This window comes from Trachypithecus francoisi, unplaced genomic scaffold (assembly GCF_009764315.1).
Source record: "Trachypithecus francoisi isolate TF-2019V2 unplaced genomic scaffold, Tfra_2.0 Lachesis_group5, whole genome shotgun sequence".
Lineage (NCBI taxonomy): Eukaryota > Metazoa > Chordata > Mammalia > Primates > Cercopithecidae > Trachypithecus > Trachypithecus francoisi.
The window spans coordinates 97,736,046-97,753,865 of record NW_022681470.1 but is presented as its reverse complement, the minus strand read 5'-3'; the positions used below and the strand labels follow the sequence as shown (position 1 = coordinate 97,753,865).

Below are 17,820 nucleotides of genomic sequence, written 5' to 3'. Positions count from 1 at the left end.
GGCAGGAGATAGCTTGAACCCAGAAAGCGGAGGTTGCAGTGAGCCGAGATCATGCCATTGTACTCCAGCCTGGGCAACAAGAGCAAAACTCTGTCTCAAAAAAACAAACAAACAAACAAACAAAAACTTTTAGCCATTCTGACAGATGTGTAGTGTGTCATGTGTGTTGTTTATGTGTTGACCCTTCTCTCACTTATCTATGAGAAGATAATTAATTTAGGTACAGATAATTGCTATTGGCTTTTATGAGAGGTCTCAAAAATATATAAAGACTTCAGGCTTTCTTTGGACAGATTATTTCTGCAGGTTTTGTTTGTTTGTTTGTTTGTTTGTTTTAAGGCAGGGTCTCACTCTGTCGCCCAGGCTGGAGTGCAGTGGCGAGTTCTTGGCTCAGTACAGCCTCAACTTCCCAGGCTCAAGTGATCCTCCCACTTCAGCCTTCCAAGTAGCTGGAATTACAGGCATACTCCACCACGCCTGGCTAATTCTTTGTATTTTTTTGCAGAGATAGTGTTTGCCATGTTGCCCAAGCTGGTCTTGAACCCCTGGGCTCAAGTGATCCTCCCACCTTAGCTTCCCCACATGCTAGAATTATAGGTGTGAGCCACCTCGCCTTGCCATTTCTGGGAAAATTAATAAGCTACTTGGCCATAGCTGACCTAGAGTCAGACACCTTCATATAAGAGCCTCAGACTTGGGACTTACTTGCATGGCTTCCAAGCCTGCAAATCTATACCCTTCTTTTTTTGAGCCTTTCTTAGTGCTCTATTAATCTTTTTTGTTTCTCCCTGAAGGGCCATGCCTTACCTGTTGATTATAAACTTCGAAGAGATATTAAAAATAATATATCAAATAATATATTTTATTTTCTCTTTCTTTCTTTTTTTTTTTTTTTGAGACAGAGTCTTGCTCTGTCGCCCAGGCTGGAGTGCAGTGGCCCGAGTAGCTGGGACTATAGGCGCCCGCCACCTCGCCCGGCTAGTTTTTCTGTATTTTTTAGTAGAGACGGGGTTTCACTGTGTTAGCCAGGATGGTCTCGATCTCCTGACCGCGTGATCCAGCCATCTTGGCCTCCCAAAGTGCTGGGATTACAGGCTTGAGCCACAGTGCCTGGCCATTTACTTTCTCTTTCTTTGCTTTTTTGTTGAGATGGGGTCTTGCTGTGTTGCCTAGGCTAGCCTTGAACTCCTGGACTCAAGACGTCCTCCAGTCAGCTGCCTGAGTAGCTAGAACCACAGGCACACACCACTGCACCCAACCTAGAATATATTTTAGTTTATTTTCTTATTAAAAGCAAGCAAAACTTCTTTGTTTTCTTATGCATTCATCACCTTCAATTGGTGTCCTTTGACTTGTAGTTCTAACTGTACCTGCTGGTCAGGTTGCAGAGGAGACTGTAATTAAAGAGGAAGAAGAAGAGAAGTTGCCACTAACAAAGAAACCAAGGATAGGAGAGATGACAAACAGTGTGGAGGAAAGCAAGGTAATGTTTTTAGGAGTGATGAAAAGAATTTAAAGCCAAATTATTAAGGCGTGAACCGTTCTTCATCTTTTTTTTTTTTTTCTTTTTGAGACACAGTCTTGCTCTGTTGCCCAGGCTGGAGTATAGTGGCATGATCTCAACTCACTGCAACCTCCGCCTCCCGGGCTCAAGTGATTCTCATGCCTCAGCTTCCTGAGTAGCTGGGATGACAGGCACCTGCCACCATGCCTGGCTAATTTTTGTATTTTTAGTAGAGACGGGGTTTCACCATGTTGGCCAAATTGGTCTCGAACTCCTGACCTCAGGTAATCTGCCCGTGTCTGCCTCCCAAAGTGCTTGAATTATAGGTGTGAGTCACTGCCTATCTTTTTGTCTACTGTCTGGATAATTTATGATCAGAAATTTACCTGGTGGTGACATGGCTTACTTTTCCAGGAAGGCAATGAAAGAGAGCTACTACAGCAACAACTCCAGGAGGCCAATCGAAGAGCCCAGGAATACCGACACCAGCTCCTAAAGAAAGAGCAGGAAGCAGAACAGTACCGTCTTAAGCTGGAGGCCATAGTCCGACAGCAGCCCAGTGGAGTTGATTTTACCATGGTTGAAGAGGTGGCTGAGGTAAATGCTGTAGTAGTCACAGAGGGGGAGCTGGAAGAGAGAGAGACACAAGTGACTGGGTCCGCAGGGACCACAGAGCCTCACACTAGAGTTTCCATGGAAACTGTTTCATCTTAATATGCAAGGGCCACAATTTGCACTGTGTTCATATTAATCCTCTTTTAAAAAAGAAAATATACAGAAGACAAACATTGCATAAAACCTAAGAGTGTCTTTAAGAAGAAAACTATAGCAGGGTGCAACGCTTGGGCTCAGGAAGGTTCTCTGTGCAATTGAAAAATTCAAAGCCATATTTAGGGAACATTTCTTCTGAGGGGCCAAAAGAATAAGGACCAAATTTCTTAGCTCACATCATTGCTTTAAGCATAGAAGTAAAAGAATATTGCATGCTGTGGGTTGATTTTTTTTTTTTAATACTAACTTTCTCACAGAAGATTTTAAGATAACATTTCTAATATATATGCACCAATATATATGCCTTTAATAATTATACCATCAAGTGACCTGAAAATGCCCCTTAGATTTATGATGCATATCTGTTGGAAAAACTAATTGGGAGGGAGGTTAGACAAGCTTTGGGGAAGAGAAAAGGAATATAGTCCATTTCCAAAGGGGCAGGAACTCCCAACCTTAAGTTAATTTCACTGAAGAGAAGTTTCTTTTTTTTTTTTTTGAGACACGGTCTGACTCTGTCACCCAGGCTAGAGTACAGTGGTACAGTCTTGGCTCACTGCAACCTCCGCCTCTAGGGTCAGCCTCCCAAGTAGCTGGGACGGAAGGCATATGCCACCACATCACTGAAAAGAAATTTTTGATTGTCTGACAGATATGTATCCATTGTGTGTCTGTAGCTCAGATGCTTGTGTAAGAAACTGAAATAAGCTGGGTGTGGTGGCTCACATCTGTAATCCCAACACTTTGGGACGTTGAAATGGGAGAACTGCTTGAGTCCAGGAGTTTGAGATGAGCCTGGGCAACATAGTGAGAAACCTGTGTCTACAAAAAATTTAAAAATTAGCCAAATATGGTGACAGGCACCTATGGTTCCAGCTACTCAGAAGACTGAGGTGGGAGGATCGCTTGGGCCTTGGAGGTCAAAACTGCAGTGAGCCGTGGTTGCACCACTGCTCTCCAGGCCTGAGTGACAGAGCAAGACTGTATCTCAAAGGAAAAAGGAAACTAGGCCAGGCGCGGTGGCTCACACCTGTAATCCCAGCACTTTGAGAGGCGGAGGTGGACGGATCACGAGATGAAGAGATCGAGATCTTCCTAGCCAACATGGTGACACCCCGTCTCTACTAAAAATACAAAAATTACCTGGGTGTAGTGGCACACACCTGTAGCCCCAGCTACTTGGGAGGCTGAGGCAGGAGAATCGCTTGAACCCAGGAGGCAGAGGTTGCAGTGAGCCGAGATCGCACCACCACGCTCCAGCCTGGTGACAGAGCGAGACTCCGTCTCAAAAAAACAAAACAAACCGAAAAAATGGCCGGGCGCGGTGGCTCAAGCCTGTAATCCCAGCACTTCGGGAGGCCGAGACGGGCGGATCACGAGGTCAGGAGATCGAGACCATCCTGGCTAACACGGTGAAACCCCGTCTCTACTAAAAAAATACAAAAAAATTAGCCGGGCGAGGTGGCGGGCGCCTGTAGTCCCAGCTGCTCGGGAGGCTGAGACAGGAGAATGGCGTAAACCCGGGAGGCGGAGCTTGCAGTGAGCTGAGATCCGGCCACAGCACCCCAGCCTGGGCGGCAGAGCGAGACTCCGTCTCAAAAAAAAAAAAAAACCGAAAAAATACAAAACATTAGCTGGCGTGGTGGCACCTGCCTGTAATCCCAGCTACTTGGGAGGCTGAGGCAGGAGAATCGCTTGAACCTGGGAGGCGGAGGTTGCAGTGAGCTGAGATCGCACCAATACCCTCCAGCCTGGGCGACAGAGCCAGACTCTGTCTCAAAAAAAAAAAAAAAAGGAAACTGAAATAGAGTTTTTAAAAACTGGCCGGGCGCGGTGGCTCAAGCCTGTAATCCCAGCACTTTGGGAGGCCGAGACGGGCGGATCACGAGGTCAGGAGATCGAGACCATCCTGGCTAACCGGTGAACCCCGTCTCTACTAAAAAAATACAAAAAAATTAGCCGGGCGAGGTGGCGGGCGCCTGTAGTCCCAGCTGCTCGGGAGGCTGAGACAGGAGAATGGCGTAAACCCGGGAGGCGAGCTTGCAGTGAGCTGAGATCCGGCCACAGCACCCCAGCCTGGGCGGCAGAGCGAGACTCCGTCTCAAAAAAAAAAAAAAAAACCGAAAAAATACAAAACATTAGCTGGGCGTGGTGGCACCTGCCTGTAATCCCAGCTACTTGGGAGGCTGAGGCAGGAGAATCGCTTGAACCTGGGAGGCGGAGGTTGCAGTGAGCTGAGATCGCACCAATACCCTCCAGCCTGGGCGACAGAGCCAGACTCTGTCTCAAAAAAAAAAAAAAAGGAAACTGAAATAGAGTTTTTAAAAACTGGGCCGGGCGCGGTGGCTCAAGCCTGTAATCCCAGCACTTTGGGAGGCCGAGGCAGGCGGATCACAAGGTCAGGAGATCGAGACCATCCTGGTTAACACGGTGAAACCCCGTCTCTACTTAAAAAATACAAAATACTAGCCGGGCGAGGTGGCGGGTGCCTGTAGTCCCAGCTACTTGGGAGGCTGAGGCAGGAGAATGGCGTGAAACCGGGAGGCGGAGCTTGCAGTGAGCTGAGATTGCGCCACTGCACTCCAGCCTGGGCGACAGAGCGAGACTCCGCCTCAAAAAAAAAAAAAAAAAAAAAAACTGAACTGGAAAGCCGAGGCCAGCAGATCACCTGAGGTCGGGAGTTCCAGACCAGCCTGACCAACATGGAGAAACCCTGTCTCTACTAAAAATACAAAATTAGGGCCAGGCCCGGTGGCTCACGCCTGTAATCCCAGCACTTTGGGAGACCGAGGCGGGTGGATCATGATGTCAGGAGTTCAAGACCAGCCTAGCACAGATGGTGAAACCCTACTAAAAATACAAAAATTCACCAGGCGAAGTGGCAGGTGCCTGTAATCCCAGCTACTAGGGAGGCTGATGCAGGAGAATCTCTTGAACCCAGGTGACAGAGGTTGCAGTGATCTAAGATCATGCCACTGCACTCCAGCCTGGGCAATAAAGTGAAACTCCATCTCAAACAAACAAACAAAACAAAACAAAATTAGCCAGGTGTGGTGGCCACATGCCTGTAATCCCAGCTACTTGGGAGGCTGAGGCAGGAGAATTGCTTGAACCCGGAGGCGGCAGTTGCAGTAAGCCAAGATGGCGCCACTGCACTCCAACCTGGGCAACAGGAGTGAAACTCCATTGAAAAAAAACAAAACACTAGAAAGGAAAGAAAACTTGTTTATGTGGGAGGAGTATATATAAAACCAAAATCCAGGCTGTGTTTCCACAGTGCTGGAAAGTGGCCAGAAAAAGGCTTATGGGGGCTTTGAAACTCTGGTCTTGAGATATAAACTTTGCTCTGACTGGATTTTATAAAATTACAGTGAGGAGGGTACTCTCTTGTCAGAACAACTTGTTTCCAAACATTTATTTATGTAATGTCAAGCTCAGTCTCTCTCTTTTTTTTTTTTTGAGACAGAGTCTTGCTTTTGTCACCCAGGCTGGAGTGCAATGGCGTGATCTCAGCTCACTGCAATCTCCGCCTCCCAGGTTCAAGCGATTCTCCTGCCTCAGCCTCCCAAGTAGCTGGGATTACAGGCATGCACCACCATGCCCAGCTAATTTTGTATTTTCCGTAGAGACAGGGTTACTCTATGTTGGTCAGGCTGGTCTGAAACTCCCGGCCTCAGGTGATCCGCGTGCCTCAGCCTCCCAAAGTGCTGAGATTACAGGCATGAGCCACCAAGCCCAGCCTAGACTCTTTAATTTTATCAAACTTTGTTGAATTTTCTAAGTGTCATTTAGGACGTATTATGCTTTTCTGTGGCGCTTATATCTTATCCTCTTATGTGCAACAAAAAGGGGGTTGCAGGTAAATGCTGATGATGTTGTTTAGTTTTATTTCCTTTTGATCTGGCATGAGTAAATTGCTGTTTCCTTAAGCTTGGTCTATTACGGAGCTTTGTGCCTTATAGGGTGCTCAGTGTGTGTTGACAAAGGGAATAAGAACTATCAGTGCCATAAAGGACCAAATATTCTGGCTACTTTGTCTTCTTCCTTTCTCTCCCACTATGCCTACACTTCCTTTGCCCACTTTTGGAAAGTGTTTAACTGCTGGGTTTTTTCTTTTCTTTTCTTTTTTTTTTAAACGGAGTTTCGCTCTTGTTGCCCAGGCTGGAGTGCAATGGCATGATCTCGGCTCACAGCAACCTCTGTCTCCTGGGTTCAAGCGATTCTCCTGTCTCAGCCTCCCGAGTAGCTGGGATTACAGGCATGCGCCACAATGTCTGGCTAATTTTGTATTTTTAGTAGAGACGAAGTTTCTCCATGTTGGTTGGGCTGGTCTTCAACTCCTGACCTCAGGTGATCCGCCCTTCTTGACCTCCCAAAGTGCAGGGATTATAGGTGTGAGCCACCGCACCCGGCCACCTGCTGGGTTTTCTTTGTATGTCAGCATGGAGTTTTTCCCAAAGAAAGGGAATATAGATGGAGAGAGAAAAGTTATGAACAGGTTACATTACAGAGGTTATTGCCTTTGAAACTGGGCCCTCATCATTCTAGACTTGCTTGCTTTGTTATAAATTAGAATAAACCAGAGGGAGATGTACCAAGTAAACATTTGAATGACTGTTTAGAATATGGTTTTCTTAATTAGCAGTCATGGGGAAAACATGCATTTTTAATTTGGAAAAAAACCTGACAGTTAACATGGTTCTGTTTACCTTGATTAGTGAAGTAATTTGCTGGAGTGTTGTCAGAGGAGCAGAATCATTTGGGTCTCAAAATAGACTGAAAACTTAACTCTCAAAACCATATTTAACAAACAGAATTGGTTATTAGAGATTTATAGGCAAAAATATCAGTTTGGAAATTAACCTTGGCTACTGGCCACCTTAGCTAGGTTTTCTCCACAGGTCTGATACTGAACACTTCCCAGATTGGAGAATATTCTGGGCTGTTGGGGATGACAGGGAAATGTGAGAGGGAGTAGCCTAGGTAAGGGTGATGATGAAATTGTTCTATCTACTGTCAAATAATCTTTTCCTGTTTGCAATGTTTTTATTTTTTCTGAGTCCCTTTGGGAACCAGGTGCTAACAAGAAGCTGTTATGTGTGGGATTTCGGAGCCTTACTTTAATGATAGAGGAACCAAGTACCATTTTAGATATCTTTTATTTATGTTCTTGGTGCATATATTGACTTTAATCCCTCTTCCCCCACACCCCGCCCATTAAGGGGGAGGAGGTTAACTCTGCAGATGATATTCAGGCCCGACTAGCTCACTCTCTGGGATAGCTACTGACGAAAGGCAGAGAATGTCCATCTAACATGCCCTTCTGAGTATACAGTCACCACTTTTTGGGGGGAATTTCTTTAGCAGATCTTATTGTTCTTTTCTGCAGAAGCTATCATTCCTACCTCCCCAACCCCCAAAATCTCTAATACAGGCCAAGTCATTTTTTATGATGGGTCTCTGAGACAGGGGAGTTTGTTAGAGGAGAAGCTGGGGTAGAGAGGGAGAGAATGGAGGTATCTGAAAAAATATAAGAAAAAGTCATTCATTTTTATTTACTCAGAACAGTCCTCTTGGCATCCCAGATAAGGGAAATAGGATTTGATCTCCAATTGTATTGCCATGGAGAGAATGGCAGGTGAGGATGCTTTGAAGTAATTAGAAATTAAATATTGAATACATTAATGGCAATACCATTTCATGATTTTGTATGTCTTTCTGGATTAGTCATAGAAGTTGGGGAAATACTGCTTAAATCTTCTGGGTTAGAGGATTCCAACTGGCTTATTGGCAAGGTTGGATTATTAAGAATCAAATAGCAGACAAAAATGGCAGGGCATGGTGGCTCACGCCTGTAATCCCAGCACTTTGGGAGGCTGAGGTGGGTAGATCACTTGAGGTCAGGAGTTCAAGACCAGCCTGGCCAACGTGGCAAAACCACGTCTCTACCAAAAATACAAAAATTAGTTGGGCATGATGACACACGCCTATAGTCCCAGCTACTCTGGAGCTGAAACAGCAGAATAGCTTGAACCCAGAAGGTGGAGTTTACAGTGAGCTGAGATTGTGCCACTGCACTCCAGCCTGGGCAATAAGCGAGACTCTGTCTAAAAAAAAAAAAGAAAAAAGAAAAGAAAAAGGAAAAGCAGAGAAATGGATCAGAGTTGGTGCTTGAGCATGAGAAACTTCAAGCTTAGGATGGTTGTCTACTTTAAAATAAAGCTGCTGGCCAAGCGTGGTGGCTCATGCCTGTAATCCCAGCACTTTGGGAGGCCAAGGCGGGTGGATCACGAGGTCAGGAGATCGAGACCATCTTGGCTAACATGGTGAAACCCCAGCTCTACTAAAAATACAAAAAATTAGCTGGGCGCAGTGGCAGGTGCCTGTAGTCCCAGCTACTTGGGAGGCTGAGGCAGGAGAATGGGGCAAACCGGGAGGCAGAGCTTGCAGTGAGCCGAGATCGCCCCACTGCAACAGATCACCTGGGCAACAGAGCAAGACTCCATCTCAAAAAAATAAATACATAAGTAGAATAAAATAAAATAAAGCTGCTGGCCGGGCACAGTGGCTCATACCTGTAATCCCAGCACTTTGGGAGGCCGAGGCGGGAGGATCACTTGAGGCCAGGCCAACATGGCAAAACCCAGTCTCTACTCAAAATACAAAAATTAGCTGGGGGTGGTGGCGCATCATCATACTGGTGAGAAAAAAAAAGAGGCTGGACGCAGTGGCTCACAAAAAAAAAAAAAAAAAAAAGACAAAAAAGAAATATCACTTTGAGAAATTATTATTATTATTATTATTTTTGGAGACAGAGTCTCTGTTGCCCAGGCTGGAGTGCAGTAGCATGATCTTGGCTTATTGCAATCTCCATGTCCCAGGTTCAAGCGATTCTTCTGCCTCAGCCTCCCGAGTAGCTGGGATTACAGGTGTGCACCACCACTTCCAGCTAATTTTTGTATTTTTAGTAGAGACAGGGTTTGACCATATTGGCCAGGCTGGTCTCGAACTCCTGACCTCATGATCTGCCCTCCTCGGCTTCCCAAAGTGCTGGGATTACAGGTGTGAGCCACCGTGCCCAGCCTCTTTTTTTTTTTTCTCACCAGTATGATGATGACCATTTTAAGAAAGCTTGTGTGGCTCTCTCCTATCATTACAGACCTCCAGAGCTGGAAAATTTGAGGCACTTACTGAACTCTTCCTGAAAGTTTAATATGGAGTGGGAATCAGTTTTTGTCCTAATTATTAGAGAAGGCTTCCTCTTCTCTACTCCTTGTGCAGACCCATCTCTGGATGGCTAGAAAAGGAGCTTCAGAATGGACTATATGTCATGACCACCTGAATGCACTCTAGGCTCTTATCTATCTCTATTTTATGTGGTGACTATTTCCCCCTTCTGAGTAGTACTCTTATTTCCTATGCCTTTTTTTTTTTTTTTTTAAGTCTCTGATGCTGCCCTTTGTAAATTTTTATTTTATTTTTTAGCCTCTTTAGTATTAGGGGGTGAGGTGACATTCCTAGACTCTACAGTAGCAGTTTGGCATGTTAGTGGCAGGAAATTGTGATTCCCTATACCCCCCTCCCCCTACCTTTTCTGCTTTCGTGATTCTATTGTTCCTCTCTCATTGAGGCTTTCCCAGGCACCCGAATTTAGTTAGTAGGTCATTTCTAATCTTTGGGGCTTGTCTTTTCTCTCTCCATTCTCCTCCTTCTCTACCACATATTTTTTGTTTATTCTGAGGTGGTTTGTTTCTGAAAGTTAATCTAGGTCCCCTTCTATATCCTGTGCTTCCTAGTTGGCTTTAGACATCTTGTTATAGCAACAATGATGGTAGCAGCTCTCTCCCTGGCTTTGCCCCACGTGCTGTCCTTCTGTCAAGGCCATTTGTGTGTGTACTGGGGCAGGTGTTTGTTGGGGGGATGTGCCCAGACTATTCTCACAATGTCCTCAGTTTTTCAGGTTGTCTGACAGCTTTATGTACAGCATATTTTTAGAAAAACTTAAATATACTTCTTTATTTAGAATAGGGTTTTATTCTGATGAGCAAGTTTGTGTGTATATGTGTGTATGAGCATTTGTATGTATATATATACTTATACAGATCTATATTATATATACAGTTTTTGTACTATCATTTAAAATAAAAATGTTTCTCAATAAAATGTCAGAGCTGACCATTTCAGGGTGCCATTGAATTTGTTCTCATCTCCTGGGCAAAAATTTGTATCTATTCTCTGATCACAAGTGAACCACAGAGCTCATTTTCCCTGTCCAACTGAGCTAATTGAAGGGGGAGGGGTATAGATCTACTAACTCATGCATGCCCACTGCCTTTTCCTTATCCACCTCTCTCAGCGTGGTATTCTTGACAGGCAGAGCAAGTTGAGGTAAGAAATGAAATGAGAATTAGGAGAGCTTTTGACTGACTTGTTAAGTGTACATTTTCCTTCTTTCTCTCATCCCCCACTCCCTTCCCTAAAAGCAAACAACTAAGGGAGGAGAAAAGTAGCTGAAGAAAATGATTATGTGCCTTGTGTGGGAGTAAAGTCAATGCTGAGATGTATGGGGAAAAACATCAGATTCAGGAGTGCTTGGAAAGAGTAGATTTACTTTGCCAGCTTCTCAGCTATTCTTGGTTAATAGGGTGCTTGCTGCTATCTTAGTCCAAAATCAGCACACATTTATATTTAAAAATAGGAGGGTCAGTCTGGTAGTAGCACAATCCCCATTGATAGCCAGGGGTGAACAAACCAATTTGACTAGCAAGATGGGTGTCCCATCTAGTGTACAGAGTTCTGAAAAGCTGTTTTGTTGGCAAGAAGGATACCTTTCTTTACAAAATTAGCTTTGAGCCTGTCCAAAGTTAAGGACATATAAGCATCTGTGTTCAGCGACTGGAATCTCCAGCAAGTTCTCAAAGTCAATATTTAGGAAATTGGTTACCTACCATGTACTAGGGTATATGCAGATAATTTCTTTTTGGTAAATACATATAGTCAGCAAATCCTGTGCACATATTCAACTAATAGAAGGTAATTCTGGCAGGCACTTAAGCAATATATATAGTCTTGGCTGTGCTGATGGAAAAAAAGGCAGGAACTTGAGGAGCCTTAAGAACCAAAGAACTAAAAATCTTGTTGAATTAAATCCTGGTGAGAGAAATTATCAAGATGGGAAAGTTGGGGGGAACTGGAGAGATAGGAACCTAGAGTTCTCTGATGGGTGATACTTTTTTTTTTTTTTTTGAGATGGAGTCTCACGCTGTTGCCCAGGCTGGAGTGCAGTGGCACAATCTCGGCTCACTGCAGCCTCTGCCTCCCAGGTTCAAGTGATTCTCCTGCCTCAACCTCCCTAGTAACTGGGATTATAGGCATGCACTACTACACCCAGCTAATTTTTGTATGTTTAGTAGAGACGGGGTTTCACCATGTTGTCCAGGCTGGTCTCAAATTCCTGACCTCAGGTGATCCACCCGCATTGGCCTCCCAAAGTGTTGGGATTACAGGCGTGAGCTACTGTGCCTGGCTGGGTGATACTCTTAAATAATGGGAAATATCATGAACTAGGGCAACTTTCCTAAGAGTTCCTTCCTCTGTGAAAAAGAACCCTCTACTCCAAGGAGATCAATAGGTAAAAAATACAGGTGAAGGCTGAAGTGGGAGCAATCTAGTGATAACTACAACTATGTAAGTCTTGTGTAAGACATCTGATAGGTAATAGAGTAAGTTAAGACTACAGGAGACTTCTGAACAAAAGTGTGGGGTTGCAGTCTGCTCCTATAACCAGTCCTAAAGTTTAAGGGTAGTGCTGTAAAGGAAAGGAAAGTTTGAGATAGGGCCCAATATTATAAATAATAACAATAGCCACCATGCTTTAAGATTTTGCTACGGGCCAGGCGCAGTGGCTCAAGCCTGTAATCCCAGCACTTTGGGAGGCCGAGATGGGTGGATCACAAGGTCAGGAGATCAAGACCATCCTGGCTAACACGGTGAAACCCCGTCTCTACTAAAAAATACAAAAAACTAGCCGGGTGAGGTGGCGGGCGCCTGTAGTCCCAGCTACTCGGGAGGTTGAGGCAGGAGAATGGCGTAAACCTGGGAGAAGGAGCTTGCAGTGAGCTGAGATCTGACCACTGCACTCCAGCCTGGGCGACAGAGCGAGACTCCGTCTCAAAAAAAAAAAAAATAGATTTTGCTACATGTATGGCAATGTGCTAAGTACTCTGCATATGCATATAAATACCCATCTTGCAAGGTGGGTATTATCCTCATCATACAGTTGTAAAAATAGGTTGACTTTGCAGAGTCACACACTTGTAAAAATTGTCCTTTTTTTTTTTTTTTTTTTTGAGATAGAGTCTCGCTCTGTCGCCCAGGCTGGAGTGCACTGGCGCAATCTCAGCTCACTGCAAGCTCTACCTCCCAGGTTCACGCCATTCTCCTGCCTCAGCCTCCCAAATAGCTGGGACTACAGGCGCCCAACACCACACCTGGCTAATTTTTTGTATTTTTAGTACAGACCGGGTTTCACTGTGTTAGCCAGGATGGTCTTGATCACCTGACCTCGTGATCCGCCTGTCTTGGCCTCCCAAAGTGCTGGGATTACAGGCGTGAGCCACCGCACCCGGCATTTTTTTTTCTTTTTAAAGACAGGGTCTCACTCTATTGCCCAGGCTGGAGTGCAATGGCATGATCTTTTTTTTTTTTTTTTTGAGGTGGAGTCTCGCTCTGTCGCCGGACTGGAGTGTAGTGGCCGGATCTCAGCTCACTGCAAGCTCCGCCTCCCGGGTTCGCGCCATTCTCCTGCCTCAGCCTCCCGAGTAGCTGGGACTACAGGCGCCCGCCACCTCGCCCAGCTAGTTTTTGTATTTTTAGTAGAGACGGGGTTTCACTGTGTTAGCCAGGATGGTCTCGATCTCCTGACCTCGTGATCCGCCCGTCTCGGCCTCCCAAAGTGCTGGGATTACAGGCTTGAGCCACGGCGCCCGGCCAACAATGGCATGATCTTGACTCACTGCAGCCTCGACCTTCGACCTCCAGGGCTCAAGCAATACTCCTGCCTCAGCCTCCCGAGAAGCTGGGACTACAGGTGCGCACCACCATGCCCGGCTAATTTTTGTATTTTTGGTAGAGATAGGGTTTTGTCATGTTGTCCAGACTGGTCTTGAACTCCTGAGCTCAAGGGACCCACCTGCCTTACCTTCCCAAACTGTTGGGATTACAGGCGTGAGCCATGGCACCCCGGGCTAAAATTGTTCCTTCTAAAATTACAATTTCTGCATTGAGTTAATTAGTATACTTTCCTCTGTGGTTTCCCTTTTGTCAGAATGCTATTTTATTCACTAGCCTTGGGCAGCTTAATTCATCTCAGATTTGCATTTAAGAAACTGAGGGCTAGGCACAGTGGCTCACACCTGTAATCCCAGCACTTTGGGAGGCCGAGGCAGGCAGATCACGAGGTCAGGAGATTGAGACCATCCTGGCTAACATGGTGAAAACCCATCTCTACTAAAAATATAAAAATTAACCGGGCATGGTGGCAGGCGCCTGTAGTCCCAGCTACTCAAGAGGCTGAGGCAGGAGGCAGAGCTTGCAGTGAGCCAAGATTGCGCCACTGCACTCCAGCCTGGGTGACCGAGCGAGACTCCGTCTCAAAAAAAAAAAAAGCTGGCCGGGCGCGGTGGCTCAAGCCTGTAATCCCAGCACTTTGGGAGGCCGAGACGGGCGGATCACGAGGTCAGGAGATCGAGACCATCCTGGCTAACATGGTGAAACCCCGTCTCTACTAAAATACAAAAACTAGCCGGGCGAGGTGGCGGGCGCCTGTAGTCCCAGCTACTCGGAGGCTGAGGCAGGAGAATGGCATAAACCCGGGAGGCGGAGCTTGCAGTGAGCTGAGATCCGGCCACTGCACTCCAGTCTGGGCGACAGAGCGAGACTCCGCCTCAAAAAAAAAAAAAAAAAAAAAAAAAAAAGCTGCCAAACTGGGGCAGATCACCTGTGGTTGGGAGTTCGAAACCAGCCTGGCCAACATAGTGAAACCTCGTCTCTACTGAAAATACAAAAATTAGCCGGGCATGGTGGCACATCCCTGTAATCCCAGCTACTCGGGAGGCTGAGGCGGGAGAATCGCTTGAACCCGGGAGGTGGAGATGGCGCCACTGCACTCCAGCCTGGGCAACAGAGCAAGACTCCGTCTCAAAAAAAAAAATAATAATGAAAGAAACTGAGAAGAAAAATATGATCCAAGCAGCATTTCCTATAAGCTCCCCATAGTAAATTTTGCTCCAAAACTAATTTGGGGGTATCTGCATAGAGTTTCTGGCCAGCAATACTTGAGCAAGAAGAGTAAAAAATAATCTCTCTTGTGGGGAATGAATAGGGTCTTCATCTCTAGGTATGCTGGATGTTTTCTTTCTTTCCTTCCAGATTACACTCCTGTATTCTGTAGCCTGTTCTCTGTCCTAGGAGACTGACCTATATGAACATCAATGGGCTTCCTGTGCTTTGGCATCCAGTTGGATTCAGCCAATAGGGAGCCCTGACAGGAGACTGGGGGAAGAGAAAAGACTGAAGTCAATGTACTGACATCTGCCAGGTGCAGTGGTTCACTCCTGTAATCTCAGCTACTCAGGAAGCGGAGGCACGAAAATCACTTGAACCTGGGAGGCAGAAGTTTTGGTGAGCTGAGATCACACCACTGCACTCCAGCGTGTGACTGTATCTCAAAAAAAAAAAAAGTCACTGCTTCTCTCAAGGCACTATCCCCCTCCAGGACCTAGAAACCAATAACTCCTTTTATCCTTTTAGGCCTAATAGAGTTATTAGCCTCCAGTTACTGACCTATCTATCTTTTGCCCATACCTTTAAAAATAGCCCTTCATTATTTTGAGAATGTTGTTTCCTGTTGAGACCCTGTCCGATACACCTGGTAAAGGTAGGTGATCTTTTAGATTTATAGGCTTCATATTTTATCCATGTACTTGAACCTTACTCTCATACATATAACCTTATATTCTTATGAGCCAACAGTTCTGAAGGGTCAACTGCTGGATTAAGTAGCAGAGAGTGACACATACCTGTGTGGTTCTCATGGATGGGACAGTGACATCAAGGAGTTAAAAACCTGAGAGACAGTAATAGCTCAGGCCCTTGTGACTTAGCCCCCAAAGAACCCAAGATGCTGAACAGATTTTCAAGCTCTGTGGCTGTGGAACTTTCTGTGTTTCAAGTCCCCAAAGCCTTACACAAACTGATGGAATCTGACTGCTGGGGCCCTGGTTTCTCCATAACCTCCCAGGATGCCTCTGAGAAATCAGCTTAGAAATCCCTGAGGATGATGATTCTATCCTCCTGTTGGCACATTCTGGTTTCCTAAAGACAAAAACTGAGCTAACAGTATGATTAAAAAAAAAAAAAGTATTAGATTTATTGAGGTCATATTTATCCTTCTATGGTCAGGGATCATTTATTTGAATTCATCCTCCTAATTTATTATTCACTACTCTCTATCAGGGAGAGGTATCTGTATTAATGAACTGCATATTTGGAGTTCTCACAAAGCACTTAATTTAAATATATATATTCATATGGCACTTTACAAATCCCTGTTGCCATATGTTCTTTCCATTCCTTACCAAAAAAACAGCCTCAAAGAGGTTGGTTGAATTGCCAAGGTCACATAGAAAACAAGCGGTAGAGACCCAGGACTGTTGCTCTCACTGCAACATAGTTACTTCTGTTAGCTCTGAGAGTTCAGTTTAGATACTCTTTGGCTAAAGAAGTCACCATAGTGATAAATACTAATAAATGAACATACTTTATAATTAAACTACAACCAGGACTTTAACCTATAAATTACTGCTGCCTGCAAAGAATTACAAGATTAAATTTCCATTGTATGTATCTCTCTTTTAGGTCTATATGTAAACCTTAGGATCATTTACCCTTTTTGTTTGTGACCACCTTCAAGGCAAGAACTATATTTGAGTTTTGTCCCTCAGAGGACTGTGAAAGACTGCAGCCTTGAAATTTTTCCTTGTCCTTGCTTTAAAATCTCGGTTTGAGGCCGGGCGCGGTGGCTCAAGCCTGTAATCCCAGCACTTTGGGAGGCCGAGACGGGCGGATCACGAGGTCAGGAGATCGAGACCATCCTGGCTAACACTGTGAAACCCCGTCTCTACTAAAAAATAGAAAAAAATAGCCGGGCGAGGTGGCGGGCGCCTGTAGTCCCAGCTACTCGGGAGGCTGAGGCAGGAGAATGGCGGTAAACCCGGGAGGCGGAGCTTGCAGTGAGCTGAGATCCGGCCACTGCACTCCAGGCCGGGCGACAGAGCGAGACTCCGTCTCAAAAAAAAAAAAAATAAAAAAAAAATAAAATCTCGGTTTGAAGAGGATAATGAAGTCAAGTGACTGAATTCTCTACTCCTTCCTTGCTTGCTTTCCTCCAGTATCTAGGAAACTAGCACTGGCCCCGAGGCACCTTGGTTTAAGTAAGGCACCCCATACGGGAAAAACTGAGACCTAAAGGACCACTTCAACCTGGTGAAACAAGCGCCAAGCAAAAAGAGGTCAGACTCTGGAGGACAACCAAATTTGGCCAGACAAGCTTAACTGAAATGGGAGTAATGTTCAGAGAGCATAAAAAAAAAAAAAAAAAAAAAAAAAAAAAACCTGAGGGTAAAATCTATAGATGAAAAGCATAAGGATACAAAGGGAAAGAGATTGCCTAGTGAAAACAGATCGCAAAGTTAGGAATAGGAATAGCTTATGCGCTAGTCTGAAGAAATTACTATCTCACAAGATACCACCATGCCTTTGCCTTTAGAAAGCGTTTTCACATTCTAGTACTTGAGCTTCTCAAACCCATTTTTCAGATGAACAAATGGAGGCTCCGGGCGAAGTTTTGACCAGTCATGATCACAAATAATAAAGCGCGGAACTAGAAACAACTTCATGTTTCTTCCATCAAATTGTTCTCAGCAGTTTCCCGCCAAGGACATTTAGGTGGTAAACGGGAAGGGGACTGGTGAGGCTTCCTTAGCAGCAAGGGTTGGCTCGGCCCCCAGGCGGCGCCAGCGGGAGAATGTGGGGCTCGAACTGGGCGGACATTGCAGCCAATGAGGGTGAAAAACCCCATTTGTAAATTCGCATCAGCTTGGCCGGGCACTTTGGCTCACGCCTGTAATCCCATCACTTTGGGAGGCCGAGGCGGGCGGATCACGAGGTCTAGGAGTTCAAGACCAGCCTGACCAACATTATGAAACCCCGTTTCTACTAAAAATACAAAAATTACCGGACGTGGTGATGCATGTCTGAAATCTCTGCTACTTGGGAGGCTGAGGCACGAGAAATGCTTGAGCCTGGGAGACGGAGGTTGCAGTGAGCCGAGATCAGGCCTCTGCACTCCAGCCTGGGTGACAGAACAAGACCCTGTCTCCAAAAAAAAAAAAAATTCGCACCAGCTGCCTCCTGTGTTAGGGCTTAAGCGTCGTTAGCGCGAGGGTGGTGGGCGGTGCAGGTGGTCCTGTCCTGTTCGTCCCTCT

At 45.5% G+C, this 17,820-nt stretch overlaps 1 protein-coding gene across 10 annotated transcripts in view; it reads left to right on the top strand.

Moving 5' to 3' along the window:
• Positions 1–15,680, top strand: part of GABPB2 (GA binding protein transcription factor subunit beta 2) — a 76,603-nt gene extending 60,923 nt beyond the window's left edge. For 6 of the 10 annotated variants that reach the window (XM_033195211.1, XM_033195204.1, XM_033195206.1 and 3 more), the window contains 2 exons: positions 1,359–1,483; positions 1,919–2,483. In XM_033195211.1, the coding sequence (XP_033051102.1) occupies positions 1,359–1,483; positions 1,919–2,218 (425 nt within the window). In that variant the 3' untranslated portion in view covers positions 2,219–2,483. Of the gene's footprint in view, positions 1–1,358; positions 1,484–1,918; positions 2,592–14,704 lie in introns of those variants that run through there. The other 4 variants (XM_033195210.1, XM_033195203.1, XM_033195212.1 and 1 more) reach the window with 2 other exon arrangements.
• Positions 15,681–17,820: the final 2,140 nt, after the last annotated feature.